Here is a 17114-nt window from a genome sequence, read left to right as displayed (position 1 = left end):
TGTTTCACTCTTGGCTTTAACTGGCACTCCCATCTAATAAATATCCCTCCCCAAAATGTAAGCAATGAACTTTCTGAAAAGTTATGAAATCTCACAGCAGCTTCTGTCAGATTGGAGTCCTTCTAGGGTCTCAAAGGGGGATGCTTCCTCTTTTGTATAACCAAGTGACAGAAAGCCTGCAGCACCTCTGAGTGAGAGTTTCTTTATTTACTGCTCAGTAGATAATGGTCTTTAGCCTTGTACTCCCAGCAAATGAGTGTTTAAAAGTTATGGTGAAAAGGTTTTGAAAAAAATTCAATTGCTTCCTGACTGGTTGTTAGAAAGACTTCCTTAACACTGCTCTCTTTTAACATCTGCTTCATGGATTTTTCAAATGCCTTTTGTTGTGAATATCCAGAGTAATTTTGTTCTTGTTTTACAGGCTGCCATTGACCAAAGCAAATTCTAGATACTACCATGAAAGAAGAACTAAATTTGTTATTTAAGTAGAATGTTCGATCAGTGTATCTGAAAAGGAACTTGTGTGTTTGCTGTTGTAGCTGAAATCACAGATTTGTCTACTGAGACAAGACCCCCATATGTGGACATATATGACTGTAATATTTCCATGTGCCACACAGGCCTCCATATGGTTATGTCCTCCATAACTACACTTCAAATTTTTCAAAAGAAGATGGACTTATCTTCATAGTAAAGCAGGGAAGTGTTACCTTATCCCCAGTTTCTGATGAGAAACTGAACAGTTTCTACAAACAACTTTTCCGTCTTTCAGGCAGTTTCCATTGGCAGAGTCAGCACAGCTTCATCTCTGGGTTCCAGTACCAGCCTCACAGGGTCCAGTCTTTTGAGTTAAGGTCCAGAAAGTTCCAATGTATTTCCCAGCATTTAAAGGAAGTATCTTCTTTAAAGCCAGCTCATCCTCGACTTCTTGTACACTCAGAGGAGAGAGACCAGCACTTGCAGGAGAAAATTCAGCCCAGCCAGAGTCTGATTTACCTGCTGTCTTGAACTGCCTGTCTCCCTCTCTCCCTGGGTGCAGATGGAGTCTATGCGCCGCGTAGGCAACTTCACGCGCCCTGGACTCTGCTGACTGTCTCTGCGCTGGTTTGCGAGCAAAGTCACACCCCAGAGAGGCGGCGAGTCCCGAATTTCACTGCGGCAGATGGGCTGCGCTGCTGAACACAGACAGATCTCTGCACTTGGTAACATTTCACTGAGTTTTAGCAATGGTTATTTGGAGAAATCCTCTCATCAAAAATGTCTTCTTTCTGCCCCTAGCCACTGCTAGCATACCAACCCCTTCCTGCTCTTCAAGGTCTGTCATTTTTGCCTTCCCCTTCTTCTTGTCACAGTCTTTCTTTAGAGGGGATTCAGATGATGAACATGGCAAAAAGCCACACTGGCTTTCCTTTTTTCTCCTTCTGCTACGGTCCCTTTCTTCAATGAGATTAAGAAAGGGTCCTGGCACTTCCTAGGTTAAAAGTTTTGTGCAGACAAACTTGGTGAAAGACAAAAGTAGTGTTCTGATACAGGCAGTGCTGCCAAGAACAGGGCAATCCTCCACTTGAGGAAGACAAAAGAAATTGGGAAGAGTTATGACAGTCAGGGTCAAGTTGAGCCTCCAGATGAACCCTTTGCACACACTTGCAGGAATAAGTCCTACTCAGAAAGGTATGAAGTTTATTTTGGGAAAGCTACATACATCCTTCTGTTTGTTGGTTTTTTTTTTTTTACTCTGGATAACATGACCTACCATCTGTCAGTATAAATCCTGACAGGGAGGGCCAGCAGCTGAAAGTTCCCCAAAAGAATATTTTGCAGAAACCCTAACCTCCTTTTTATTAGAGAAAATGCCAGTGGGACAGTTCAGCTTCAGACACAAACGTGTGGACCTCGCCAAGCCCAAATTTATCTCTGATGAAAAACCAGTGGGAGTCTGATGACAGAAGTCTAGACTCTGTGTTGAGATAACTGCCCCATTTGGGATTAAAGAGTTTTGGTAAGATCAGAGACGTAATTTATTCCTTGATGCACAGCTACGGTAAATCTGGTCTGCTCTTGCAGACTGAGGCCAAATCATCCTTTTTGTCACTCAATACATCCCAGATGTGCTGACAATCCCTAACTTCTGTTGGAGTCAAAGGCTGCTGGAGGTTCTCCAAATCCCCCAAACCAGCCTTTATTGACTAAATTAAATGAGTAGCCCTGGGCTGAGTGTGGTCTACAGTACTTTTAGGAAGAAAGAAACACTGGAGCAAAATGACGACCCACACTGCAAACCTTGCTGAGCTGTCGGGTCTGCTCTCTGCATCACTACAGGGCACAGAAATGCAGTGCCCGGCACAGCAGCCCGTGGGTCAAACCCTCCCTGTCATCTGCAGTGGGACTTGCTGTGATACCAGTCTGCTGAGTCAATTTTGTTTGGTTCTGCTTGAATTTCTGCCGGTTAGAAGACACCAGGGGTTTGGGAGTTGTTTCTCTGTTGTGATCTGATTTGCCACATTGTCTGTAGCTCGCAGTACTGGGACCACACCAGGGCAGCTCGAGGCAGCCCAAGACTGCGCTGCCGCAGTCCGACCCTCTTCAGACATGGCCATGTGATGAGCTAACCAAGGCAGCAGATCAAGTTAAAAATCAATCACTTCTTTCTGCAGGGCTAGTGTTCAGCCAGAGCAGCTCCCTGAGTGGCCACATCAGCACTGGCACAAGAAAGAGAATGGAGATGTGTGACCAGGGACGGGAAAGAAGATGGGATGGTGTCAGCTGCTAGCCTGGCTGAAGCTGTTGTGGAATGGCACTGGAAGCGAGGTGAATTGTTCCTGTGCTGCTGGCAGACATCAAATTTCATTATCCTGGTGTGGGGAAGCCGCTAAGCTGAGAATCAGCAGCAAGAAGATGGTTCCTCCAACACACTGCTGAAACGAACAGAACCTGCACCCAGATAGGGCATGTGCATTTCTGATGGCACTGTCAGGGCCGTCACGTGGACACAAGGCTTTTTATCTCTGAGAAAAACGAAAAATCCAAACACATGATCCCACCTTCAGAAAGGTCTTGCTATTGTTCATTAAGGTTATACACCGGGGATAATTCAAGTTGACTCAGGTTTGTCACATTTATAAGCTTGAGGCAGTTCGTGTTAACAGGTTTCTTTGGGGCAACACCAGATTACAAACACATTTCTGAAACGTGACCAGGGAGCTGCAGTCTGTAAATGGAATATGACACTCCTCGCAGGACAGTGAGACACATGCCAAGCTCTGCCTTTCCGACCGTGGCATGCCACTTAGCTGTGCTGTGCAGCCAAATTGAGGACAGGTTGCAGATCTGTTTCCAAGGGGCTGTCTCGCCACATCTTAGGAAAATGTTGTACAGAATGTTACAGAAGGGACTGGACGAGGATGCTGCACCAGGAGGTTTCTGTGATCATACCAACCACACATACAGTGTGCCAGTGAGGAAATCCGCTGGTCAGGGTATGACGTGCCTCGGCGAAGGACGATGCTGCTCTGCTGCGAAGGTGAGGCCGGTGCTCTGCTGCTTTTGCAGCCGAGGTGCTCAGCAAACCAGACTCTTCAGCCAAGGGAGCCCCAGGCTCCTCCAAGAGCCTTTGCCGCGATGGTGGAGCACACAGCATATGGGCTCCCTCCTGTGGATCTCCTCAGTGGTACCAGAGGAGGACCATGCAAGCACGGCTCAGGAGAGCTGGAGGTGAGGAAGACGCCGCATAACCTGCTCACCTCTTCACCTCTTCGGCTCTGCTGGGAGGAAGGACTCTCCCACACCCTCCCCAGTGCGCAGGGAAGGAGATCTGTCTCTGCTCCGCTCAGGGTGAGGAGACACACGGCTGCCTAGACGATGGGATTAAGTTTATGCAACGTGCAAACTATTTTCAAACTTTTAAATCTCTGAGGAACAAAGTGGGGGTTTTTCCCTAATCCTTACTACCTTTCAATCTTTTTTTTTTTAAGGAAACAGAGGAAATGCGATACAAAAGCCACTTGTGTTGATTAAAAAAAAGTTTCAAGAAGTCCTTTGGTATCCAGCTAAACAGTCAAAAATCAGGAAATACCAGTGAATAATGCTGTACGTACAGACTTAACTCCGTCCCTGTTTTTACAGAACATTAAAACCTCATTAGGTACCTGAGCCCACACTAATTCTCATCTCTGAGACATAACATCATGCAGCTGCTTCTGTAACCGTCAACCTCACACAACCAAAGAACTGGTGCTGAAGTCCCGCAGGTTTCCTCAGAGTGAATGGCTGTTACAAATGCTGAGTAGCCTTTGAAAATCTGGCCCATTAAGCCAACGGGACACATTAATATGCAGATACACAGTAAACTGCACAGTTGCAAGCTGTGGACTACAAGACAGGCAGAGGTCTAGGGAAAATATGCTTGCACACGAAGGCCAACTATCTTCATGTAATAGTTTGTTGCTGTAACCTTTCAATTGTATTTAATAAACTGAGATGCATATGAATTAGGGGTGGCAGAAACTGGAATGCCACAACTTGCTGACCACAAGATTTATGAGAAATGTTTTTTGGGGAAATGTGTATGGAAAAAACTCTCAAGCCTAAACCATGCTGGTCATATGCAAATATCCACATATGTTTTCAAATGCAGATTTTTAAAGTAGTAGAAATCTGTTTTCAGAAAAATTATGATTTATTTGTAAGCTATTAACATACTCCTGAAGGACAATAAGTGAACAACACACCTCGGTTAGAAGGTCCATTTTCCATGATACACTGAAAGGTATGTCTAGTTAATGGTCGAGTTTTCAACATGCAGGTTGTACAGATTTTAATCCAAGGCTTTTTGCTTTTTCAGAGATATGTCTTAAAATATTTTCTACGCACTGAGAGTGGTCAGTAGCTCATCTCGTGCTTGCCAGAAATATAACTTAGACTTTACCACAGGAACTAATTTAAGTATACCATTACTAAATCTGACTTATCTGGAAGCCTATAATCAGAGATAAAAATGAAGGTTCACCTAAACATCTCTGCTGCTTGATTATCGTCAGAGTAGATGCTTATGCATTTAAAGTAAACTGTCCTGTCAATGTGGCTGGGGTAGCAAAACCAGATTGGTTGCATAGGCAGCATAATAATGTGTGGAACAGTGTTGCAAACTCTCAGTAATTGAATACCAGTTCAAGAAATTCTGCTCAGGTTATAAGAAAAGCTCCAGCCCTCCTTTCTATGTCTCACCACACCGGGGGAAGCCCCTGCGGACTGGTTGCTTCTTCCACCTTCCCCTCTCCCGAGTGGAATAACCAGGCACAGCCAGAGCAGGAGATGGGTACAAATCTCTCCTCGGAGCAGAGAGGGTTAGTTTGGGGATCCTCTTCTGTTTTGATGGGCAGTGGTTATAAAGGAATCAGAGAGGGAAGAATCCCACAACACCACTTTCACAGAATGGCAATGGCCATCCCTTTCTTTCCATTTCTCACAAAACTGGCTTTCTGCTTCCCACCCTTCATGAGACCTCTGGCCTGGGGAAGGGAAGAAATCCTGAAGAACCTGGGTACACTCCATCACCTGCTCTAAACCAAGAAGTGGGGAAAGACCTTACTGCAGTTACCTCAATCTTTGCAGACAGGGACAAGAAAAATGTATAAACCTAGAGACAGAAGTTTCTGTTGGAGTTGATGGGGTTGGGGAGAGGTGGAGAAACAGAGATTTCACGAGAACCTGCAGAGGCTGCGAGCTCTATACCTCCAGGTAACCATTCCTCCTGCCAGCAAACTTTCGGATCCCTCATCCTCTTAAATATTTCCCCATTCATTTAATTGAATGAACTTACACTGCTTGATTGCATCTTACAGGATGAGAAAACCTCACTTCTGGATGAATAAAGGTCTTATTTATGTAAGTTAAATACTTAGCAATGTTTTAAATCTTGTAATTCTACTGTTAGGTTTCAATTAATTGCTGTCTAAACAAATCATTGTAACAGTGGCATCATGGCACCAACTATATAAATTATGAAGTTTACTTGACTGCAAATGTTTGGCAGGACAATTAAAAAGGGTTCATTAACTAAACGGGATATTCACACTGACACAATTCAAATGTAAACTCCATTAGTGGGCAGCATAAAGTACTTTGTCCCATCAAAGGAAAGCTACTGTTAGGTCAAGTAAAAATGTGAAACCCAAGTGGTTCTTGATGTGATGAAGGCCTCTAATTTCTGTCTGTAAGGGACAGTGTAAGCTTCTCCACCCTGTACCTAATACCAACACGTCACAGCTCTGACTGGAGGGGACCAACGTGTTGGGTCATAAGCTTCCAGCTACGCTCTTTTGCCAATACAGAAATCGGATCACGCCCACACAATCTGAATGGATGTTCCTGTGCAAAACTGGAAGGAGGGAGATTAAAAAACCCAGCACAAACCAAAAAAATAGATCAGCCAAGGTAATGGTCAACATGCCCTACTAGCAAGTTATTTCCCCAACTCTTAATATGGCTATGCATTTCATCTGTTGTTTGTAATTACAGACCTGAGTAATTGTGTTTTGCCTCTCCTTCCTCCCTGGCAGATGCCAGTGTGCTCTGCTGTGCAACCTGCCTGTTCTCCCTCAAGGTCCCTGTGTGGAATACTGCAGGCAGGTAGCTGCTTGCAGCCATTCAATGTACCTGTGGCTTCACAAGAAAAAAATTAATTTGTTTCAACCTGGTCACTCAAATGGACTCTGTTTCAACAGTTCAATTTATTTCCCAGAACCTCTGCAAGAAAGAGAACTGGCTAAGGCTCAAACTTGGAAAAATGCAAGCAGTGTTTACTGCAGTTTAAAAGGAGCAGGCTGAAGCTAGTACTTGTACTCCAAACTGAAGGTGTTCAGTGGACTTATTATTTGCCTGTGTGGTTTTTAGTCCCATATTCCCATTGACTATATCAATATTCACATATTTGCAAGTTGAGGGCAAGTAGAAAACATTGCAGGGAGAGCCTGTCTTCTCCTGCTCATCAACAAGTTGTGATCTCTCCATGTCTTCCTCATGTCCTCAGAAAAAAATAGGCTCATAATCGCAGTACTGAAAGCTCTGAACTCGTTCTCTGATGGTCAGCCAGCCATCGTTGCGAAGGCTGGCTCTGCTGCTCTTGCTACTGGTTTCTGTGCTCAGCGTTCAGAGCTGGTGACAGGTCTTCTCATTAGTGGGCTGCTGTTTGGGGATTTTGTTTTCCCTGGTGATGGGCCAAAACCTGAGGCTGGGAGATTGCCAGGTTTGATGTCAGGCATATTTATTTCCTTTAGGATCGGTTGGGTTTAGCTAGCTATTTATCCAGGCTAAGGGGCAACTTCAGAGGATTTGTGGGACCAGCTCTGAAAGCGGTGTTTGGTCTCTAAGTTATTTATTGAAGTATTTGGCAGTGATGGCAGCAAGTGCTGAAGCAGCTGGAAGGCAATTGCCCACTTTTCCTTGTATGGCCAAACAAGCTGGATTCCACCAGTTGGTTGCAAAACAAAGCAAACTTTCATACTAGATGCAAAAAAATCCAGGGGTTTTCTTGTCCTTTGGCTAGAAAAAAATCCGCCCCAAATCTCTGTAAGCCTTTGCTAAGGCATTTCTATTCTGCACGTGCCTCTTCTCCACGTCAGACAGACCTGTCAGGTAACTCCTCCTCAGCGTTTTGGTGCAGCTAAGTGGTCTTCTATGAATGGACTGTGAATTCACATACTATGGTGGATTTCAGGTATCACAGCTGGATAAAGTCTTCTCAGTGCCTCTGTACAACAGTATCACTGTCTTTGCTTTATTTATATTACTTTTTCTGAGGCAGATTTCGGTTTGCTGCTTCGCTGTGATTGTACAAGCCAGTCTCAGTTCTGTGCTCCTGCCTGGCCCGTTTTGTGTTAATGGCTGGCTTGGGGGATGAGAGGAGAGCAGTGGATTTTGTTTACCCTGACTTTAGTACGGCTTTCAGCACTGTCTCCCACAACATCCCCACAGAAGAAGTGAGGAAGCGGAATTTACATAGGTGGACCGCCGCACTGCCAGGCTCAGCGGGTCAGCAGCAGCACCAGGTCCAGCTGGAGGCCATCGCTCGTGGTGTACCGCAGGTCTCGCACCGTTTAACATCTTCATTAATGACCTGGGCGTCGTGACAGAGCGCACCCTCAGTGAGCCTGCAGATGACACAAGACCCGGAGGAGTGGTGGATACACCAGAGGGTCGTGCTGCCATTCGGAGGGACCTGGACAGGCTGGAGAAATGGGCGGACAGGGACCTCGTGAAGTTCCGCAAGGGGGAGCGCAAAGTCCTGCCCCTGGGGAGGAACAACCCCAGGCACCAGGACGTGCTGGGGACCACCCAGCTGGAAAGCAGCTGGGCAGAAAAGCGCCTGGGGGTCCTGGTGGACACCGAGTGGAGCAGGAGGCAGCCGCGTGCCCTTGGGGCGAAGGCGGCCAAAACAGCCTCCTGGGCTGCATCAGGCAGAGCGCTGCCAGCCGGTCGAGGGAGGTGATCCTTCCCCTCTGCTCAGCCCTGGGAGACACAGCGGGAGTGCTGGGTCCAGTCCGGGGCTCCCCAGTACAACCCAGACAGGCACGTACTGCAGCGGGTCCGGCGAAGGGCCACGAGGGGACGGGAATATGTCTCACAGAAGTTTGAGGACATGCCTGTTTTTGCCTATTTAGCACTTTCTTCTGTGAAGTTACGTGTAAGGAGAAAGACAAATCTTCTGCAGGTTCTTCTACAGGCTGACAGGACTCATTAGAGACTGGGAGGACTGGTGAGGCAGGCAGAGGCCCCGCAGGACCGTCACCTCGCACACACCATCTGCTCGGGTGCCAACCAAGGGGAGAACACATCCGATCTCAATGCAGGCGTGCTCACTGAGCAGGACCTCTGTGACTTTATACAGTTAGCTTAGCTCAAAGTGTCACAGATAGCCCAGGTGCTTTTTCTACATGGATCTCAACATTATTTTGTATAAGACCAGCCAGTCTTTCACTACATTATTACACACATTTTACTGCAATCACAGTTTATTGCAATTAAGATTTCAAAATGTCAGTCAAACCAAACAGAAGGGAAAAAACGCTAAGTCAACTGTGCATTCAACAACCTATCCAAAACATGATTTTGTGTTTCTACCACTTACAATTTTCAAAAAAGCCATTTACATAACAGAAAATGCCAATAAAGCTATCTTCATCTTTTACTGAAACATACACCTGCAGCAACAGACATCTACTGCATTTTATACATTTAATTCACTGCAAAGAACAGTGTGTGTTTTGTTATGGAAAGACCAAGTATTGCAATGCAACTGTCTGTTCTCTGCTGTGTGTTTTGGGTGACTGCACTTTCCACCTCGTTTGGGCTACAGTCTGATGTACTGAAGAGTTTGGCCACAAATAAACACTTAAAAAGCAAACAAGCAAACAAAAAAAAAATGCCAGAAAACCAAAAAATCCAACATGGTTGAACAGCAAAATAGAAGAGACTAGTAGAAGCAAAGTAGCATCTTTCAAAAGGTGGAATTTGTACACGAAAAGGAAAATAAAAGAAGAACAAACCCCGGCAAGCCAAGTGTAAAGCCACAGGAAGGCGAAACAAAAAAGGTTTTGGGATGCATTTTCTTGAAAGCTTTAAAAATACTAATCAGGAACTCACTGCTCTGAGCTGAGATATATAATACTTAAAATTCTGTTCAATGTGATGCAAGTACCTACTACATATCACTGCTCTGAAAGCTCTAGGTCACACCATATTCCTTGAATATCTGCATGCCCTAGAAGAGTGTGGTTTCTCACATTTATTTTACACGTACATAATTCACTTGGCTAGAAGCAAGTCATTCATACTCGTAGCTACCCAAAAAAACCTCTTTGGAAAGCATGATACCAACAGAAGAAGTTAAATACATTAAAAATTCTTCAAGTTAGTTCACGTTATGGTTAGTTCTTACTTTTCATTCCATGGCATCGCTTGTGATGGCATTAACTTTAGACCACAAAGAACATACTTGGGAAACTGTCTGTAAAAAAGAGGTGATGTTGACAGAAAACATTTTCACTTCCACAAAGAAGAGGAAAGCAACACAGCCTGGATTTTATATTTCAGAAAAAACGTTAGTAGCATGGGGAGAGAAATCTGCACTTTTTCACAAAATACGGTCTTGAAGCTTGGGGTGTCCTGTTAGTTCCAGTGCTTTTCAACAGTTATGTTGTACAATGCAGCTACCAATGTAAAAGTAGTGGAAATATTTTATTACTTAAGCTTTTTTGTTAAAAATGTATTAGAAAATTTATGGAAAGGATAAACAATGAAAATCTTGAAGAATGGTTTATTTAACACAGCTTTACACTGCTGTGTAAAAAGAATAATTGTGTAGTGTACACATATACCATGTAAATTACTATGGAAACCAGATGTAGCTTACACTACAAGGTGCCTTGTAACTCATCTCTGCTGAGCAATAAATCCCCCCCCCCCTTTTTGTCTTGGCAAAACTTTGAGAAACTTTACTGCTGTTTTCTATCAGCAGATACAACAGATGGCTGGCACATGCCTGCTTTACTAAGAAAGTGGGATCTCTACAGCATTACTTTGATCCCTGGTGGCATGTCTACAACACTGAGACGCAAAATACCACAGCTGAGCAGAATCTAAATATTAAAGGTTTGGAGCTGTGCTCTCGATATGAGAAGCCCCTGTCTAAAAATCATGCTCACAGTATGTAAACATCTTCACATTCCACATGGAAATTTTGGTACAGAGGTCAGAAAACAAAGTATTTCCTCTGTTTGGTGACATGAAACCACAGTGAAGGTACTACTGTAAATCCCAAGAGTGCGAGTTTATGCGATTGCCTTGACCAAACTTCCAGAACAGCCATACTTTTATTGGAAAAAACACCTAACTTGTGCCTATGAGGCTTTTTTTAAGCTGAAAAGCATCACTGTAATCCCTGGGTATGAATCAGATATTTACAAAAAGTTCAGCAGTTTCTTTGAAGAAAAGTTTCCTTTGAAGAATTACATATTTTGAAGTTCACTGGTTTTTGTTTTCTTTCAGTTTATCAGGGAAATAGTGATGTTTGAATGGAGCACCCTGTTGCATCAACAATGCCTTAAAACTGGTAGTCAGCTTTCCTCTGGGCAAGGAAACAAAACTTCTCCTGGCATAGCTGGACATTCCATTTTATCTTCACCATCAGGCTACATCTCAGCAATATATGGTAATTCCACAGAAACCAACCGAGCTATTTGGGGTTGATGGTCACATTGCTGAGAACAGAACTAGCCTCCAGGAGCTGTAATTATATACCGTTCCTAAACTCCACTTTACAATATAGAAATGACATTAGAAAACGCACTGGTGACATACATCCCCTTGTCTTAAGAGGTGGGCATCTTTTTGCTTTACTCAAGGTTATCAATAACTCTTTGACCAGAAGTAACCCAGCCTTTCCAGTAGGGACAGGTCCAATTGCCTCTTTTAAAGGCCTCGAGGACTATGTGCTGGGGTGTCCCCTTATCTCCTGACACTTGTGCTCCTGTGACCAGAAGCACTCACAGACCAAAGGCCTTTCCCCAGCACTTGATCCTCCTGTCACGGGGCAGAACCACCACTGCCATATCGCAAAACGGCATGCATCCAGCAGCACAAGGCTGGATACTTCTTTAGCACGTAATACACGTGCGATATCCACGCATCATGAGACAAATACATGCACGCTCCAGTCACACGGGCCATGCACCAGCACAGGACTCAGTATTCAGGCATCCCATCATGGGCACACATTCAACCCTGCAACAGGAGAGGAGCCGTGGGGCACTCATGGCACTGGGGAATGGGAAGCAAGATGCTACAGTAACTCATCTGACCCCAAATACTTCTCCCGTATCTGAAAGGAAGAAAGCAGACTGGGCAGGTTGTGGCCCAGACTGATTGTTTCTGTGGATCAGACCAGAGACTGCTACAGAACAAAAATTCCAACCTGCTTTTTGGTTTCTTTTTTCATCTCCTGTCTATTAAGGCTGCTGCTCTGTCACTGAGCAATTGCTTCCTGTGCACTGATCAACCTTTTTTTTTTGACATGGTTCTCTCCCACCAATACGTACTCACGTGTAAACTTAATTTTATTGCTGTCAGAAGTCCCACTGGAAGTTAAGCATATGTATTGGTTTCTGTGGATTTGGAGCTTAAATACCTGTCATAAGTTCCTAAATGCTGTCGAGATGATGTTATCACTGCAATCTTTGGTACTTTCCACTCACTGCTGGACACAGTGAAACATGCCGCAGCATTCGTTAGCGTAATAGAATCTATTCCTCTCTCACTGGGAAGTCTTTAAGTGCAATCAATCTTCCCCAGAGGGCAAGACCCCCAAAGCCCTTTCTTTCTTTTGCAAAAACCATACAGAATAAGAGCAAGAAGCACACCAGTGAGCTCTAGTGGTTACACAGATGCCTACTGTACTCTATATATATTACCACTGATTTTTGCTTTTTTAAACCTTTCAAATCAAGGAGCAATCTTTAACTACCAATGTATCCAGATTACATTTTCTCCCAAGAGAACATGACATCTGTAATCTTACGTTTAAATTCATAGGTAAAAACATAGAGTGCATAAAAACATAACAATCCCGTTCTGCAGTACTCCAGCCTTCTCATAACCCCTGGCTCATCCTGACTTCACCAGAAAAAGCAGGTATTCAGCACCTTCAGATCCATAAATTCTGGGTTTCTCCTGGTATTTCCTAATAACTAATTAGAACTAATGAACTAAGGAATAAAAGCAACGAATGCTTTTCTTTGGTTAATGTTTTCTAGTGAAAATGGTTTTAATTGTTTGTTTACCATACAAAATCTTTTCCACATAAAATGGGTCCAGGGCACAAAGGCCACTGTATGAGAAATGTAACATCTCAACATAGTGGGTTTTTACCACTTCAGTTTACACAGAATACAGATATAATCTAGTCCTTCAAATGTTCCTTTCAGCAGATGTTTTTGAACTAGAATATGGACATACACAGCAGTGCAGGACTGAGAAGCATTGCCTCTCCCTGGCCTGGATTATTTACTCACCTACAACTTGGATCATTATTTATCCCAGGAGCAGGCAGATAGAATCTACCCACGGGATATTTATCCCCACTTTCCACAGGTGTAAAGAGGGGTGCAAGGCGCACATCAGGAGGGGCTCAGCCCCACCCTCCTGGAGATCCCAGGTGTGGTGGGTTGACCTTGGCTGGCTGCTGGGCACCCACCCAGCCACTCGCTCACCCCCCGTCTTGTTGATAAAAGGGCTAGGAACCACATAAGGACACAGAGAGGATCTGCTGTACCTACTCAGGAGAAGTCCCTACAGACCCAAAAAGGGTCTAGCTACTGCTAGAGGCTGTGCCATATACTACTGACAGCCCCCCAAACCTTGGAGCCCTAGAGAAACATCTTCAAATCTCAAGTGGGATACAAGGTTAGGAGGTCTGTAAGGCACAAGATACAAGACTCACAGAAGAAATTACTTCCATTTTCCCAAACAGGAGACAACTGTATGCTAGTTAACAGGTATCTTACAGAAAGCAGTCTAGTACTTCAATATCTTGAATGCCTTTCTTCTTTCAAAGAGTACTAGCTTCCATTTCTTTTCCTTCTTCCTTTCTTGCCTCTCTTCTCCCCTTTCCTCTTCTCTTCCTCTCCTCTCCTCTCCTCTCCTCTCCTCTTCCCACTTCCCCTTCCCTGACTTAGGAAATTCCCAGAAAAAAAAGTATTCTACCAGAATAAAGGTAGCAAGTATTTAGTACTTTCCTGGACATGTCAACGGAAACTTCTAAGAACATGTATACTTAAAACCAGAAGACTGAAAAAATCTGTTAAAATTTACTCATTTCTTCCCCTCATAAAAAATTGGAAATTGTGAAGAAACTGTGTTCTTTTGCCACAAATAACTTTTATCCTACTTCTCTTTGCAACACTACTGTGGGCAATGATGTTGTTGCCCGATGGGCTACAGAAGAAATATGCATGTTTTTTCCTGCCCCTTCTCATCACGTAAAAGGCTGGGTGGCATAAGGACAGCGAGTGCCCTGGTTTCCACAGAGGATGACAAAAACTGTGAGTAACAGGCAGCTGTACCCAAACACCTCCAAGGGATGCAAAACCCGACAGGACTGTTTGTGATACCAAACAGTAGACATTTTCTCTAGAATGCTAAGCATGTCCGTTTTTTCCCCCAATTCCTAACACACTAGGAGGCTGAAACTCCTTCCTTAGCTTAGGCTGCTGGTTGAAATCCTGCTCTTCTTCTGCAGACCTGCGTAAGTATCTATATATCCACTGGGGTGGATATAAGACTGGGGTGGCAGTGTTTATATTGACTGTACACACAGATGAACTCGAAAGGAGTAGCTAGATGGGATTAGACAATCTCCAGAGGCAGAGTCGCTCGGTTTTAACACTTGTTTGACCCATAAATATCTGAAAGTTAACACACGGTTCTAGGAATGGAGTAGTGCAATGACACTACTTTAACCATTTAGGTATTTCACTTACTAATTATGTTTTGTCTACAGGAATTCAGTAATTCAGCAAAAAGGAGGAGGAATAAAGGGTTAATCAACAGCTTTGCTGCTGCTCAGAAGAGATTTCATCCTCCAGGCTGCATCAAGGGGAACACTTGTCTATGCTGCCTTTAAGCCTGTGACTCTTCTCACTGAAATCAGTGCTACAATCATCTTTTCCTAATGAGCTACCTGTAGGCAGCAAAGGAGGGAGAGGAGAACACAAGAAAGAAGGACAAGAGAAGAAGGACAGGGTTCAGTCTAACATCTCAATCCTTCTTTCCAAAAAGAGTCAGTTTTATCATGGACAGCAGCTGAAGCTGGCAGAGAAATGGAGCGGGAAAGACAGTCCCAAAACACCCTAATTATTTCTACGTATTTAAATGCCAGCCCTTGGCGTATAAAGTTGTTTTCTCTGCAAAGCTGGACTGGAACACCAAAGACCTTGAGCAAGTCGCTTAGCCTTTGTGAGTAAGTTTTGTCTCTCCACATTCTCCTCCCTCTCTAAAAGAGGAGGTGAAGCGTTCCCTCAACTCAAAGGCTTTGGGAGGATAGCAAAAATTACAAGGGCCTCAGACAACACCTCAAAGCCAAACGAGCCCTGTCGTTAGAGTATTTTAAAACAACCAAAACCACAAGCAAATTTGTGAAGCTGCGATTAGCTGAATTATACAACCAATTCTCACCGAATATTTGAAGGTAAATATTGTTTCATCCTTACCAATCTCTTTATTGTATGAAGGCAGCGTTCAGCATCATAAAAATGAATTAACTTTAGCCATCGTTCTTACGTTACAATGACTTTTTTTCTGTATCCATGATAACGTATGCTAACGTGTTTCAGCTTTATGCAAATTTAACATATGTTGTCAGTGTGTCAAATCACACATATGTTTCTTCGCGAAAACACGTCACGCATTCTTATCTTTTCAACAGAGGACTCCGAGGGGGTTCAACACGCTGCAGATTTAGGCGGGTTTGCAATTAAGCTCGGTAAGATTAAGTCTGCCGAGGAGCGTTATTATCTACCAGAGCCACAAGTTAAGTGCGCACGTTTAGGAAAGAGAGCTCCGCGAACAACCTGTCGGACGCGTCCATACGCTAGAGACAGTCGCACCGCGGAACCACCAACCCGCCGAGACGCTGTGAGAGGCCGGGGCAGCTGCCGTCTTCCCGGGGGGCCCCGCCGGGCTGCCCGCACCCCCCGGCCCGCCGGCTCTCCCCCCGGCGCTGTACGACCCCCCACCCGCGGGATCGCCTTCCCAGCGACCCGCCCGAGCCGCGGGACCCCTCGGCTTCACGGGGCGGCTCCGGCGGGGGCCCCGACGGCAGAGCCACCGGCGCCCGGGGCCGGCCCGGCCGGGAGAGGGCTTCCTCAGCTCCCGCAGAGCCGAGGCACCTGCCGCGGTTTACGGAGCCGCCCCCCGCCGCTCGTCCGCGGCCCCGTCTCCGCACCTACCCGCCCCGTGGCCTGCCAGGTGAAGTTCATGGCGTGGATGCCGACGGGGATGGCCGGCATCCTCTGCTGGGCTTTCCTGAAGTCGTGGGTGAAGGGGGCCATCTTCCCCTCGGACACGATCAGAACGTCCTCCTCGAAGCCTGCGAAGGGCAAAGGGGCGCGGTGGGCGGCGGGCCCCGCTGCCGCGCAGGGCTCCCGCCGCCGGCCGGGGGGGGGTGTGTGTGGTGGGGGGGGGGGAGCGGAGCGGCCCCGCTTACCGAGGAGGACCCGCGCTTGCCGGCCGTCGATCCACAGGTAGAGCGAGTCGGGCTGCCGCGGCGCGGCCCGCAGGCTGCAGAGGCTGAGGGCGCCGCAGAGCAGCGCGGCGCACAGCCGCCCCGCCGGGGCCATGCTCCGCGCACCGCCGCTCGCCGCCGCCGCTCGCGCTCCCGCCGCCACCGCGCCCGCCCTCTGCCGCGGGGCGGCGGCGGGAGGCGGGAAGGGGGGGGGGGGGGGCGCGGGGCGGGGCGGGCGCCGTCGCAGCCGGGCAGGGCCTCCCGCCGGGGAGCCCTGGCGCTCGCCGGGAGCGCTCCTTCCCCCGCCGGGCAGGGCGGCGGGGCGGCCGCGGGGGAGGTCGGTACTCAGCACCAGCCCCCGCCGCTGCCCCGGGTGGCCGCCCGCTCCTGCGGGGGGCGCCGGCGAGGGCCGGGAGGAGGGTGCGTGACCCGCGCCCCCTCTGCGCGAGGAGAGGTGCCACGGAGGGCGGCGGGGGGGGGGGGGGGGGAGCATCCCCGAAAGGGCAGGTGGGTGCCGCCGGGCAGGGGGCTGCCGGCGGGACCCGGCAAAGGTGGGCGAGGCGCCCGGCCAGGCCAGGCCGGGCCGCAGAGCGAGGGCGGCGGGGACGGCTCTGCCCCGGGGACGGCGCGGTGAGGGGACAACGTGCTGAAGAGGGAAAAGGCTTTCACCTCGCCGTTGCCCGGCGGTCGCGGGCCCAGTGGGGACTCTGAAGTCAAACCCCAAAACGTTGCCGTGTACGCAGGGACTGGAACTGGCTCAACAGGGAAACTCGGGAAAGCTGAAAGAATTCTCTGTTCAAAAAGTTACTTAAATGGAATCCTGCCTTTCAAAGGGACAAAA

General features: G+C 46.9%; 1 protein-coding gene across 1 annotated transcript in view; it reads right to left on the bottom strand.

Moving 5' to 3' along the window:
* WIF1 (WNT inhibitory factor 1) overlaps positions 1-16462 on the bottom strand; it is a 44430-nt gene extending 27968 nt beyond the window's left edge. The window contains exons 1-2 of the mRNA XM_069773269.1: positions 16256-16462; positions 15999-16138 (exon numbers count right to left, since the gene is read on the bottom strand). Coding sequence (XP_069629370.1) covers positions 15999-16138; positions 16256-16388 — 273 coding nt within the window. The 5' untranslated portion in view covers positions 16389-16462. The remainder of the gene's footprint in view (positions 1-15998; positions 16139-16255) is intronic.
* Positions 16463-17114: the final 652 nt, after the last annotated feature.

This window comes from Haliaeetus albicilla, chromosome 28, assembly GCF_947461875.1.
Source record: "Haliaeetus albicilla chromosome 28, bHalAlb1.1, whole genome shotgun sequence".
NCBI lineage: Eukaryota > Metazoa > Chordata > Aves > Accipitriformes > Accipitridae > Haliaeetus > Haliaeetus albicilla.
Note: the sequence above shows the minus strand (reverse complement) of the source record. Positions and strands in the feature narration are given on the sequence as shown.